A 13,728-nucleotide genomic window follows, 5' to 3' on the forward strand; every position below is an offset into this window, starting at 1 on the left:
ATTGAAATGCCACCATTGAACCATTTAAATTAATCTAATTAAACAATTTGCATTGTGAAACATTTCAGTATTGATGACGATTGAGGATAGTGATTATCAGAAAACGTAACGGCTTCGCAATCCTTCTTTAAAGAAGCAAACCAGCATTTGCAGTTCCTTCCTACAGATGCTGAGGTACTGTCTTCAAAGGTTCATTACTTTCTGATTGGTAAAATGGGCTTGAATGTCTGACCCCTTAATTTGCGAGCCATCCCAGTTCTAGATTAACCTAGCCAGGGAGTTTACTTTAATAGGGAATCATCTCTCGCTCTGTAGATCTTTCAGTCCTATGTAATCATTAAAAAATCATGATTGACTAAACATTAACTGCAGTGAGCCAAACCAAGAGCTCCAAAGGTAGATTTATAAAAGTTTCTGACATCACAAATACAGGTAGGTTTTGCAGGCTTTTTGATCTTGCTCCATTTTATAATTTCGAACGCACTCAATTAGAAACAGGCCTTTCAGTCCAATACATCCATGCCCGCCAAGAAGCACATCTTGTTTGTCCTATTTGCGCATGTTTGACCCATATTCCTCTCTATCTAAATGGGTAGCTTGAAATCAACTGGACTGTTATGATGTCAAATTTGAACATTTTAAGTACTAATGATGACTGAGAAGGTCGGGCAGGTGATGTGTTGTGCTAAGAGTATGTGGGAGGTGGTGGAGGCCACTGATCACAGGAACCACATTTGTAATACGCATCTTTCGATCAAGGAACAGAAGATCAGGTGATGAGCTAGAGATCAAGTTCCAGCCACTACAATGCAGAGAGGAAGAAACTTAACTGGACATTGTATTCAGGTGATAGTCAGATCCTACAAGTATTGAGGCAGTAGTGAAAGCAGAATCTATCCAAACATGAACTGCGGGTGACAGATTTTGGTGCAACTTCAATTGCTGCATAGTAGGAGCACGAGAGGCAGGAGAGTGGATTGGCAAATAATAGGGAGGAGGATTTGGAGCCAAACACCAACTCGGCCCAGCCTTAGAAACTGAACTGATCTTTTGAATGAAACCCCCTTTTAAACCCCCACTGGTTTAAGGAGCACTCCGGATCCCCTTCACCCAAAAATTCTCTTCTTACCACCTGCACTCCACCCAATCTCCCTTTACCTTCCCATGCACACATCCTTACCCCGCTCATCCTCCCTCACTGATGCAAAACATTTTCCTTCTGCAGTCTCATTTTATGGTTTCAAAAGATTGTTACATTTTTAAAAATTCTACTTATTTTAACGAATAGCTCTGAATATTATCAGTTATGTTATATTGACATAAGTGTTCCAGGTTTTTAACCCAGTGACAGCACAGCAACAGCAACACATTTCCAAATCAGGATGATGTGGGGCCTGGAAGGCAACTTCCAGGACATAGAACAGTACAATACAGCGTCAGTAGCCCACAACGTCTGTGACAAACATGCGCTTCTCGTCCTTTTAAACAGTGAAGGCAATGTCCTGTATGATGTTGATTTTCTTGAACTCTCTTCCTTGTAGTAATACCACTCCACAAAGATCGCAGCAGTTCGAGGCCGCAGCTCACCAGCACCTTCTTTAGGGCAACAAGGAATGGGCAATTAAATGCTAACTCAGTATGTGAAGCCCATGTTAAAGCTGCAGTCATCCAGGCAGGTGGAGATTATTACTTCAAACTCCTGACACAAGCCTTGCAGATAGTGGACATGCTCTGGGGAATTATAGGATGCCTTATAGGCTCTGACCTGCTCCTGTAACTACACTGTGTATATGGTTACTTCATTTTAGTTTTGGTCAATAGTAACCTTGAGAATATTGATAGTGGGGGATACAGTCATGAATTGCCATTGAATGTCAGGGGTGACAGCTGGAATTTCTCTTGTTCAAACATTTTTTCCCAGACTTAAGTTAAAAGATTGAAACAATCTGTATTTTTTCTTAACATCTATACTACAATTCCATGTTGTTTTGTTATAATTTACTGTACAATCATAATAGATTTTTTAAAAGTTGGAAACATTCCTTCAAGGTCTGAAAACTTGTATATACATGTTGAGCTAAAAAAAAATGTCTGGTATAACATACAATGCAGAAAGATGAAATGTGTTTAAAAAAAACCCAGATGCTGTAAACCTGATATAAATGCAGAAAATGCTGGAAACAAACAGGTTGGACAGAAATGTAAAACTGATTCTGACTACTCAGAAATCTTCGTGGTTTGTTATCTGGCTCACCAAATTATACTGGCCATCCTTCCTTCCCACTCACTGGAGACCCACTTCCTCCGTTCCCTTTAAATCCAGCTGCTACACTAAATAATTTATAATACTGTAACATCTTGAAAGAATGTTAATTAAAAGCATTTTAAGATATGTATACAAATCCAATAGACCAGAAAACCCACTAATTGGCATTATTAGCAAATTGGCAAAGTCCAAAGCGAAAGGGATCAGAGTTACATTGTATCTGCAGAAAGAGAAACAGAGTTAATGTATCAGGCAGGCCAAAGACCTGGGGAGCGAGAGAGAAATTACGTTGGTATTAAATGCAGAGGTTTGGGGAGTGGTACAGGACAAAGGAAATATCTTTGATTGTGTGGGGGCAAATAGAAGCTGTTGATGAAGCCATCTGTTTGACAGTCTAATGAGGGTAAAGAGAGAGCATAAATTGGAATATGCAACAGCTGTCACAGCGAAAGGGAATACCCAACAGAATGGAAAATGCAAGAAACGCTGTGCACTATTTAGGGAGACAGAACAACTGACTTGATACTACAGATGGATAACCTACAGCAGAACTGCTCTTTTAACAAGTGAGACTTTCATGTTGCTTACAGAATGACTATTTTCTCCTCCCTGGCCAGCATCCTCAGCTCCAATAGGCTTGATTGTCTGACACAAGACTCCTGAAACAGTCTATTCTCCGTTCTGATTACCATCTTTGAAATTGTACAATATCTGCTCCAACACAGAATCCCTGGTCTCTGACAACTCAAAAGATGGGATATTTAGGACTGCATTGAAAACATAGAAAATAGGTGGAGGTGACCATTTGGCCCTTGGAGCCAGCATTCATTGCGATCATGGCTGATCATCCACAATCAGTAACCTGTGCCAGCCTTCTCCCCATATATATTGATTCCACTAGCCTCTAGAGCTCTATCTAACTCTCTTTTAAATTCATGCAGTGAAATGGCCTCCACTGCCTTCTGTGGCAGAGAATTCCACAATTTCACAACTCTCTGGGTGAAAAAGTTTTTTCTCACCTCAGCTTTAAATGGCCTCCCCTTTATTCTTAGACTGTGGCCCCTGGTTCTGGACTCCCCCAACATTGGGAACATTTTTCCTGCATCTAGCTTGTCCAGTCCTTTCATCATTTTATATGTCTCTATAAGATCTCCTCTCATCCTTCTAAACTCCAGTGAATAAAAGCCCAGTCTTTCCAATCTTTCCTCATATGACAGTCCTGCCATCCCGGGGATTAACCTCGTGAACCTATGCTGCACTGCCTCAATAGCAAAGATGTCATTCCTCAAATTAGGAGACTAAAACTGCACACAATACTCCAGAACCTCCAGTCCTATTATCAGGAACACACGGGAGCTTTGCACCAACCAAACTATCAACCCACCCTCCATCAAGTATCTCATGCCCCACTTGTGGCAGAAACCTGTTGATCCCACACTGGCCTCATCAGCCATCTCACAACTAATAGAACAGAAGTGGAATCAAGTCACTTTCAATCCAGTGATACTGCATCCGAAAATAATAAATTATGTAACATTAGGCAGACCAGAGTTTGAGTACCAAACAGTTCTGGTCACTGTGGCAAAGATGTGATTGCACTAGAGAGGAAATTTATGAGGACGCTGTCATTGTCCATGAAAGTCTTATTCTCTCCCTTGTTGAAAGAACTGGTCAATTCATCATCATCATCATCATATATCTACAGCCGGAAACAGGCCTTTTCGGCCCTCCAAGTCCGTGCCGCCCAGTGATCCCCGTACATTAACACTATCCTACACCCACTAGGGACAATTTTTACATTTACCCAGCCAATTAACCTACATACCTGTACGTCTTTGAGGTGTGGGAGGAAACCGAAGATCTCGGAGAAAACCCACGCAGGTCACGGGGAGAACGTACAAACTCCTTACAGTGCAGCACCCGTAGTCAGGATCGAACCTGAGTCTCCGGCGCTGCATTCGCTGTAAAGCAGCAACTCTACCGCTGCGCTACCGTGCCGCCCAATTCTGCTGTAGTTTTTTCTGACAACTTTAAGGTGAGATTGATGGGGCTTGTATTGTTTTCTTTGGAAAAAAGGCAGGGGAAAGATCCAATTAAGAAGTAGAAACAAGGCACTGCAGATTCTGGTTTACAAAAGACGACAAAGTGCTGGAGTAACTCGACGGATCAGGCAGCATCTCTGGAGAACATGGAGAGGTGACATTTCAGATAGAGACCTTCACACCTAATTAACCCATATGCAGTTACGATGAATATATGGAATTAAATATACAAGAACCTATTTCACTTAAGGCTCAAAAATAAGGGAGCCTTAAGCAGAATTTGAGAATCATTTTTTCTATCCAGAGGGTAAGAGGGACTTGGAACTCACAGTCTTAAACAATGGTAGAGGGAGAAACACTCATAAAATGCTTTAAATAGTTGGGATTAGCCAGGACCTGCGTGGTAATTCCAAGAATTGGAATATGGAATTAAGATAATTATTTTTTCACTTAACACACAAGATGGGCTGAATGGTCTCCTCCTGTGCCGTACAACAGGAATGGTACAGAGCATGTTTTGAGTACATGTCCTCCTGTGCCGTACACCTTCCTACAACAGGAATGGTACAGAGCATGTCTTGAGTACATGGGAAATAAACTACCTGATGTAGTAATCCTGTAGTATGCCTGTAAATTATATTGGGGATGTCAGAATAGCAAGGACCAGCATTTATTACCAGAGAGGTACTGCAGTAAATCATGCACATATATAAATTAACAAGTATGCATGCATGCATAACTGCACACATACAAATTTTAATCTTCATATAGATTAGAGAAATCAAATTAAACTGGAGTATATTTGGGATAAAGATCTAGAACAAACTATTATGAAACTAATTGTAATAAATCGTGTTTTAAAAGGTACTAACTTAAAGTCTCTCAAGTATTGTGTTCCGTTTTGATCACCATGTTATTGGAAAGATGTTGTCAAACTGGAAAGGGTGCAGAGAAAATTTATAGGATATTGCCTGGACTTGAAGGCCTGAGCTATATGAGAGGTTGAGCAGACTAGGACTTTATTCCTTGGAGCGCAGGAGGATGTGGAGTGATCTAATATAGGTGTACAAAATCATGAGAGGTATGGATCAGGTAAATGCACAGAAGGGGAGAAAATACCTCTTGCCCAAAAGAGGGGAATAGAGAACCAGAGGACATGGGTTTAAGGTGAGAGGGAAAGACTTGATAGGAACCTGAGGGGTGACTTTTTTTTTCACACATTGGGTGGTGGCTGTGTGGAATGAGCTGCCAGAAATGGTAGTTGAGGCAGGTACTATCGCAACGTTTAAGAACCATTTGGACAGGTACATAGATAGGACAGGTTTGTAGGGATATGTGCCAAACACAGGCAGGTGGGAGTAAAAAAAAACCTGCAGATGCTGGTTTAAATCAAAGGTAGACACAAAATGCTGGAGTAACTCAATGGGTCAGGAGCATCTCAGGAGGGAATAGGTGACGTTTTGGGTGGAGACCCTTCTTCAGACTGATGGCAGGGGAGGGGGCGGGACAAAGATAGGATGTAGTTGGAGACAGGAAGACTAGTAGGCGAACTGGGAAGGGGGAGGGGATAGAGAGGGGAAGCAGGGACTACCTGAAGTGGGAGAAGTCAATGTTCAAACCGCTGGGGTGGAAACTGCCCAAATGAAATATGAGGTGTTATGAGGTGGGACTAGTGTCGGTCATGTTGGTCACGTTTCCACACTGTATGAATCTGACTATATGACTCCAAATCATATCCCTTGCATCCACACTAATCTCATCCAATGTCGACAATTCCTTTCTTCCTCAAACCCCCAAATGCAGCCTGACCCTCAGATTCTCTGGCAGATTGCCTCATTTCCATATTTGCATGTCATCAAACCAGCAACTGTCATAATCTGTATAAGAAGATAACTGCAGATGCTGGTACAAATCAAAGGTATTTATTTACAAAATGCTGGAGTAACTCAGCAGGTCAGGCAGCATATCGGGAGAGAAGGAATGGGTGACGTTTCAGATCGAGACCCTTCTTCAGACTCTGAATCTGTCCCGACTTTGTCCCGCCCCCTCCCCTGCCATCAGTCTGAAGAAGGGTCTCGACCCGAAACGTCACCCATTCCTTCTCTCCCGAGATGCTGCCTGACCTGCTGAGTTACTCCAGCATTTTGTGAATAAATACCTTCGAACTGTCATAATCTTCCTATTGAGTGGAGTCCAAAGCTCCAACATGTACATTCATTAAATCTCACTGCAATGTCATGTGCAGATTTTAACATGTACATACAAGCACTATATACATGTTAGATCTGCTGGGCGCCACAAGTCAGGACTTCAGCTTTGTCAGCTATTGCATGGATGTTTTTTGTCCGAAAGTGATAATGATTCACAGATTAAGAGATAAGGTTAAAAAAAACATAATCTTTCAAGATTCAAAGAGGAAGAAACTGCTCTTCGATTCATGCAAAGTGAATTGCTGTTTACACAAAGCAGACCCATCGACCATCGCCAATCCAAATTTCAAGCAACTTACCCAGTCAGGGAAAAACAGAAAACTTTTACATACTAAGTAAATAAATGTTTAACAAAAAGATCTTTAAAGATAATTTCCCAACATCAGCACTGCGCAGTTAATTATGAACAACGGCAATGATGTTCAAATGTGCTAAAAATAGTCTTGAAGCTTATGCAACTGTATGAAATCTCAGTGAATCTGATCCTAGATCCTGGCAAAGATTGAAAGGAATTATGTAGACAGACTTTGATCTTTTTGAAATTAGCTGCTTTTTGTTTGCCTCTGCACATAACACAAAGCCAGAACCACACAGTAAAGGCCCTTCAGCCCACAATGTCTGTGCTGAACATAATGCCAAGATAAACTAATCTCATCTGCTTGGATGTGATTCATAACCCCACATTCCCTGTTTATCCATTTGTCTATTTAAAAGCCTCTTAAATGCTACTATTGTAACTGCCTCCACAACCACTTTTGTCAGTGCGTTTGATGCACTACCTCTCCTTTAAACTTTGCCCCACTCATTCTAAAGCTAAGATAGACACAACAAGCTGGAGTAACTCAGCAGGACAGTCTGAGGCAGGGTCTCGACCCGAAACGGCACCCATTCCTTCTCTCCATAGATGCTGCCTGTCTCGCTGAGTTACTCCAGCTTTTTGTGTCTCTCTTTGGTTTAAACCGGCATCTACAGTTCCTTCCTACTCATTCTAAAGCTATACCCTCTAGTCTTTAACATTTCCACCCTGGGCTAAACATTCTTACTGTTATTTGAAACAGGCCCAGCAATTCAATTTATTCCTGAATACAAATGTTAATGCTTTTGAAACAGGCAAATGGCATACATCACACACCTGCATACAATGATCCGATTATTGGAAATCAATGCTGCATGTAACACAAACTCTCAGCTATGTATCAGAATCAAATCTCTCTTAAACAGGCAGACAAGCTAGCAATCTTAGGCATGCTGAGATAAAAGCATGTTTTCAGCAATGCACATTAAAATTGCCACCCAAGAGGAAATGTATAACATGCTACAGCATGGAAGAAAGTAATTGAGGCAAAAAATCTGTGTAAATGTTTACATACCCTGTATACCTCCTCCCACCCTGCCTCTTGCAAAGACACTCTCCGTCTTTGCCGCATCTGCTCCCAAGATGAGGCTTTCCATTTGAGGACATTCATGATGTCCTCTTTCTTCCCGCCTTTCTGTCATAGATGGATCCCTCACCCGCATCTCCTGTATCCCGTAGTTCTGCTCTTTCTCCAATAGACAGAATAAGGATCCCCAGGTCCTCGCCTTTCACCCAACCAGCCTTCAAATCCAACATATCAATCTCAACATTTCCACCACCTCCATTGTGATCCCGCCAGTTACATCTTCCCATCCCCACCCGGTTCCGCCTTCCGCAGAGACTGCTCCCTAGAAAATTCATCCCTTTCCACCTAAACCACCCCTCCCCAAGTACTATCCCCTACAACAACAGATGTCACACCTGTCCCTATACCTCCCCCATCACCTCCATCCAGGGACCACAGTAGTCCGCCCAGGTGAGGCAGGTTCATATGTGCCTCCTCTGTCCACATACTGCATCCGGTGTTCCCAATGCGGCCTCCTGTACATCGCGAGACCAAGCATAGATTTGGCTACCGTTATGCGAACACATGTGCTCAGTTCGCCACGGTCTACTGGATCTCCAAATTGCTAACTATTTTAACTTCCCTTCCCATTCCCATGTCGTTGGCCTCTTCCATTGAAACAGTGTGGCTACATGCAAACTGGTGGAATATCACCTCATATTCCACAGGTAGCTTGCAACCCAACAGTATGAATACTAAATTCTCCAATTTCAGGTAACCTCTACAACCCCCCCCCCCCCCCCCGCCCCCACCCCACCCCCCCTCATTCTCTCTCATGACCCCACCTGGAGTTGCACTTGTTTCTCCCCTCTTCCACCTACATTTGTTCCTCACAATTCTCAACTCTTCAATCCTTTCATCTCATATCTTCTACCATTATCTAACCATCTGTGTATCAACCCCCCCCCCCCACCCACTTGCGTCACCTCACCTGCCAGATTTTGTTTTGCCCTTCCTCTCTTCCAGTTTTCCTTCCCCTCTCACCCCCAACCACAATCAGTCTGAAGGGTTCCGACCTGAAACATCACCTATCCATGTTCTCCACAAAAGTTGCCTGACCCGCTGAGCTACTCCAAAACTGTCTTTTTTTGTAAACCAGCATCTGCTGTTCCTAGTTTCTAACCTCAGCCCTTTTGCTTGCATTTGTATTATATAACATTGCTTCATGACATTTCTTCTTCAACACTGATTCTGAGGCTTCATCAAGATATTTTATTCAGACAATGAAAACCAACATTTCATAACAGGACTAAAAAAATAGGCATCAAGTTATAAGCAAAGGTCAAGCTGGCATGGGAACCCAACAGGTCAGGCAGCATCTGTGAAGGAAATTGGATTTCAATCTATTAATACTGCCTGATCCACTGTTCTTCCAGCAGTTTTTTTTTTTTGCTCCGGATTCCAGCATCTGCATTCTTTTGTGTATCCCAGTTATGACCTCTTCAGTTTGCGTTGTCTCGAGGCTTAAAATCATCTATATTTCAGTCTCCACTGGTTATCAAAAACATACTCTCCCTTCTTACCATTATTTCACATTCTAAACTGCAGAAACCAGCACTTCTCATCTTTAACTTCGAAGAAGGCGAGTCCATTAAGTCCATGCCGGCTCCCAAGGGATCAATAGGTGTAGGAAGGATCTGCAGATGCTGGTTTAAACCGAAGATAGACACAAAAAGCTGGAGTAACTCAGCAGGTCAGACAGCATCTCTGGAATAGGTGAGTTTCGGGACGAGGCCCTTCTTCAGACCTGTTCTCCAGCTTATGTCTTTTCCAACGGATAAATCCCATTCCTTCAGCAAAACACGAAGCACTGGAGTAACTCAACAGGTGACAGAAGCCGTCTTGCGTCTCCATTATCCTGCTGCACTTCGTGCTCCAGCATCTGCAGCTCCTTACGAATCCCATTCCTGCTCCAGCATCTACGGTCCCTCGTGCCTCTCCTGTTCTCCTTTTGTTCCCTGTATTCCTGAAACCTATTCTCTCTCACTCATATCCATCAACTCCCCCTTGGTTTTCTCCATTACCATGGGATAATTGAGTAGAGTTCATTTTTAGAACAGTTAATTAACCTACCAATGCATTGTTGGTCTGTGGAAGGAAACTGGAGCCCCCAGAGGAAACCTGTGATGCCACAAAGAGAACACGCAAACTCTGTACACGGAATTGATTGCTGATCCCGAGAACTGTTACTATAACCTTTGCTATATCTTGCCACCCTTCGAGTTTCTTCCAACAGTTATTGCGGTAAACTGTTGCCACAAGTCCATACAAAACTTCGTTTTTCATGCCTTGTAGTTACTCCTGCTCTCGTGAGGATTAATACAAAGAGAAATTATGGTGTAAATCTTCTGCCCATGACCTTTGATGCTCTTGAACGTACCAACTACAAGCAAAAATTCCACTGAAAGATACATTTGATTAACAATAGATGCTGCAATTTTAACACACTTATTTGCAAATGTAACCAAAACTATCAAGTATCGACAAGAGAACATGGAAGTCACTGAAACAGCAATGCAACAGCAAACATTGCAGTAGCCACGCGACTGTAATATATTGCCAGCTGGCGCACTCGTGTTTAGGTACAATGCAGACTATTTGCAAAGTCTTTGTTTTGATCTATGTGATGCCCAAACAAAAATATTTCCGGACATGCAACACTGTGCCTGATTAATCGTCTGTGCAAGGAATTATGTGAGGAATCGCAAATTGGTGCCAAGTGCCAGAAATGTAGATTAAGAATATGCTTTCCAGTCCACAGTGCATCAGCAAACAGTTGCATTTTCTCGCACAAGGATCAAAACTAGAGCGATCAGCAAAGGAAAATACTACAAGACTGCTTCCTGAAATACTAAATATATTCCAAGAATTGGAAAATGCCAATGTTAAAGCCTCCAACAGAATGGAGTCAGGTCTTCCCAGTCATCCCCCAAAACATCTTCATTACACCGGGAAAGGATCAGGTGTCCAAAGGCCATTCACCCATCTGTAAACAGTGGAGTGACAGTCATCCTCTCAGAGATTCAGGACCACTGACCACCAGGGCTGCAGTCCACCAGATGGTATTGCAAGACCAGAGAGTTCACCTCGTCACCACTGTCATCCCAATGTCAGCCCACGCGTTTCTGCTACAGTCTACCAGGAACATCACACCCACCTGCCAGAAACACCCCCTCACCAAAACCTAGTCCCTGATCTCACTTACCCCTCTTCCCTCAGCACACAAATAGCCCTCCAGGACTGCCTTCTCAATCCTCACAATCAAAGGAAACCACCAGAACCTGCCCCACCTACACTGGGATGGAGAGCAAAAACCCTTGTTTCTCCAACCTCCTAACCGACGATGAAGACAACGTTGGATACCCTCCCCCAAGGCTCATCCACACAAAGCCTCATCCCAATTCATAGATACAACCACCCCTCCTCCTCCTCCCTGTGCTTCCAAATGATTGTTCTCTCTTTCCCCCCTCAACCCACACCATCACCATTCTGTTGTCTGCACCCACGCTGCACACTTCCCTCTCCCACCCACCGTCTCCCTCATTAACCAGCCCATATAGTCCCTCCCCTCCTCAGCCTGACCACAACACCTCCCTTCCTCCGCCAGACACAACCCTCAGCCAGCGGCCACACCTCTCTCTCTCTCTCCCTTCGTCACCTAGACCCATAACCCTTCCATCGTCTCCTCAGCCTGACCACAACCCCTCTCCCCTCGTCAGCCTGACCACAACCCCTCTCTCCCCTCCTCAGCCTGACCACAACCCCTCTCTCCCCTCCTCAGCCTGACCACAACCCCTCTCTCCCCTCCTCAGCCTGACCACAACCCCTCTCCCCTCGTCAGCCAGACACCACAGCCCCTCCCTCTCCTTGTTCAGTCAGCGGCCACAGCCCCTCCCTCCCTGCCCCCGGCCCAGCGCAATGCAGCCCGCACCCACTCCATGCAGCCTCCGTCTCCCGGCCGCGGCCCATCCCATCCCATCCAACAGGGCAGGGCAAGGGGCGACTCCCCGGCGATGTGGCGCAGAGCCGGCCGGGCGGGCGGGCGGCAGTGATTTCTGTGGTAAATCCAAGGGCGGAGATAACGGGCCGGGTCGCCACCCTCCGGGGCGGACGGGACAGGGCGGGGGGCGGACGGGACAGGGCGGGGGGCGGACGGGACAGGGCGGGGGGCGGACGGGACAGGGCGGGGGGCGGACGGGACAGGGCGGGGGGCGGACGGGACAGGGCGGGGGGCGGACGGGACAGGGCGGGCTCCGACCTTACCTCGACATAAGCAGCCCCCACGGGCTGCGCCGCCAGCAGCAGCAGCAGCAGCAGTAGGCGGCCGACAAGGGCAAGGACGGCTCCGGTTGCCATGACGGACCTGCTCCCGCTCTACTCAGCCTCTCGTCCCGAGCGTCGACACCAGCTCCTGCGCGCCCCCGAGCACCGACCAGCTGCGCGCCCCCAGCCCACGCAGCACGACGTGCTCGCTCGCGAACGGCACGTCCTCCACCTGCGCGCTCCCGCTCCCGCTCCATCAGCTACCAAGTTACTCAGCTGAAGGAGGAAGCAAGGTCTTCGCAACTCTCGCTCTCTTTCCTCCATCTCCCATTCTTCCTCAACACTACACATTTTCCCCAACTTCTCCCTCACATCCCCACTCCAATTTTCCTCTCTCTTACTCAGTCCCTGACCCAACTCTCTTCATCTTCTTTCTGTTTCTCCTTATCCAAATCCTATACAGTTGAGCAAAGTGGGAGGTGTTCTGTCAGGGCAACCTTCACTTACACTGAACTGGGACCAGAGTCTAAATGTGTTGGATATCCAGGGCTGTAAATAAGCAAAGAGATTCACAAAATCACGCCATCAAATCTTCTGTCATCCCAGAGCACCAACTGCCATGAAACGAGACAAAATACCGGTCCCTACATCATCAACTCGCTGAATTTCAATAAACCTTGCTACCAATATTCCCTTTACCCTAGGACGAAAAGGGGATGGAATATGCTACCACCCAACACTGAGGAGATGTTCAGTCATTTAAAAAGGGGATTGAGCAAACTTGGTCAAAAAGGCCCACTTCAAAATGTAATCACTACTCACTCCAACTTGCGCGAGATAACCACTTATGAGGTGATTGCGCAGTAATCAACTGGAACCAGAAAATAGGTGACGATGAGGGAAAACATAGTGTAGGGTACTGTCAGGAAGAAATGGTGGGAAGAAAAATGTTGCACACAGAAGTAGAAATAAGGTGAACAAATTTGAGGGACAAGAGAAGTAAATGGGTATAATATAATTGCCATTACAGGGATTTGGGTTGCAAGGTGCCCAAAGTTGGGAAATAAATTTACTTTTTTAGAAAAGATAGGCAAAGTGAAAAAGATGGATAATGAAGAATGGGATAAAATTAGTAGAGATAGGATCTCAATTAGTAGAATGACTTTTGGATGGAATTAAGAAACAGTGAAGGGTGGAAAACAGTGGTAGGAGTTGTCCAAGGGCCTCCAGGCAGGAGTGGTCATAACTCAGGGAATTATGCAAATGTAACCAAAAATAATACAATTTTCATGGAGAAATTAAAGCTATATCTAGATTGGGCAAACCAGATTGGTGTAATGATATGGAGGATAAATCCATGGAATGTACAAGGTGGTTCACAAGATCAGTGTGCTGAGTAACCAGGTCAGTAACAGGTTGTTTTATACTAAATATAAGAAAATAATTAACAAATGAATCTTGGGGCCGTTTGGGGAATGATTTTGTCAATTCTAAACAGTTTTGCCTTGTTTACATTTAAGCATGAG

General features: G+C 44.7%; 1 protein-coding gene across 3 annotated transcripts in view; it reads right to left on the reverse strand.

The window, feature by feature from the left end:
• aplp2 (amyloid beta (A4) precursor-like protein 2) overlaps positions 1-12,378 on the reverse strand; it is a 129,702-nt gene extending 117,324 nt beyond the window's left edge. For 2 of the 3 annotated variants that reach the window (XM_078426842.1, XM_078426843.1), the window contains exon 1: positions 12,203-12,377. In XM_078426842.1, the coding sequence (XP_078282968.1) occupies positions 12,203-12,295 (93 nt within the window). In that variant the 5' untranslated portion in view covers positions 12,296-12,377. Of the gene's footprint in view, positions 1-12,202 lie in introns of all 3 variants that reach the window. The other variant, XM_078426841.1, reaches the window with a different exon arrangement.
• Between the last annotated feature and the right edge of the window lie 1,350 nt (positions 12,379-13,728).

This window comes from Rhinoraja longicauda, chromosome 32, assembly GCF_053455715.1.
Source record: "Rhinoraja longicauda isolate Sanriku21f chromosome 32, sRhiLon1.1, whole genome shotgun sequence".
Lineage (NCBI taxonomy): Eukaryota > Metazoa > Chordata > Chondrichthyes > Rajiformes > Arhynchobatidae > Rhinoraja > Rhinoraja longicauda.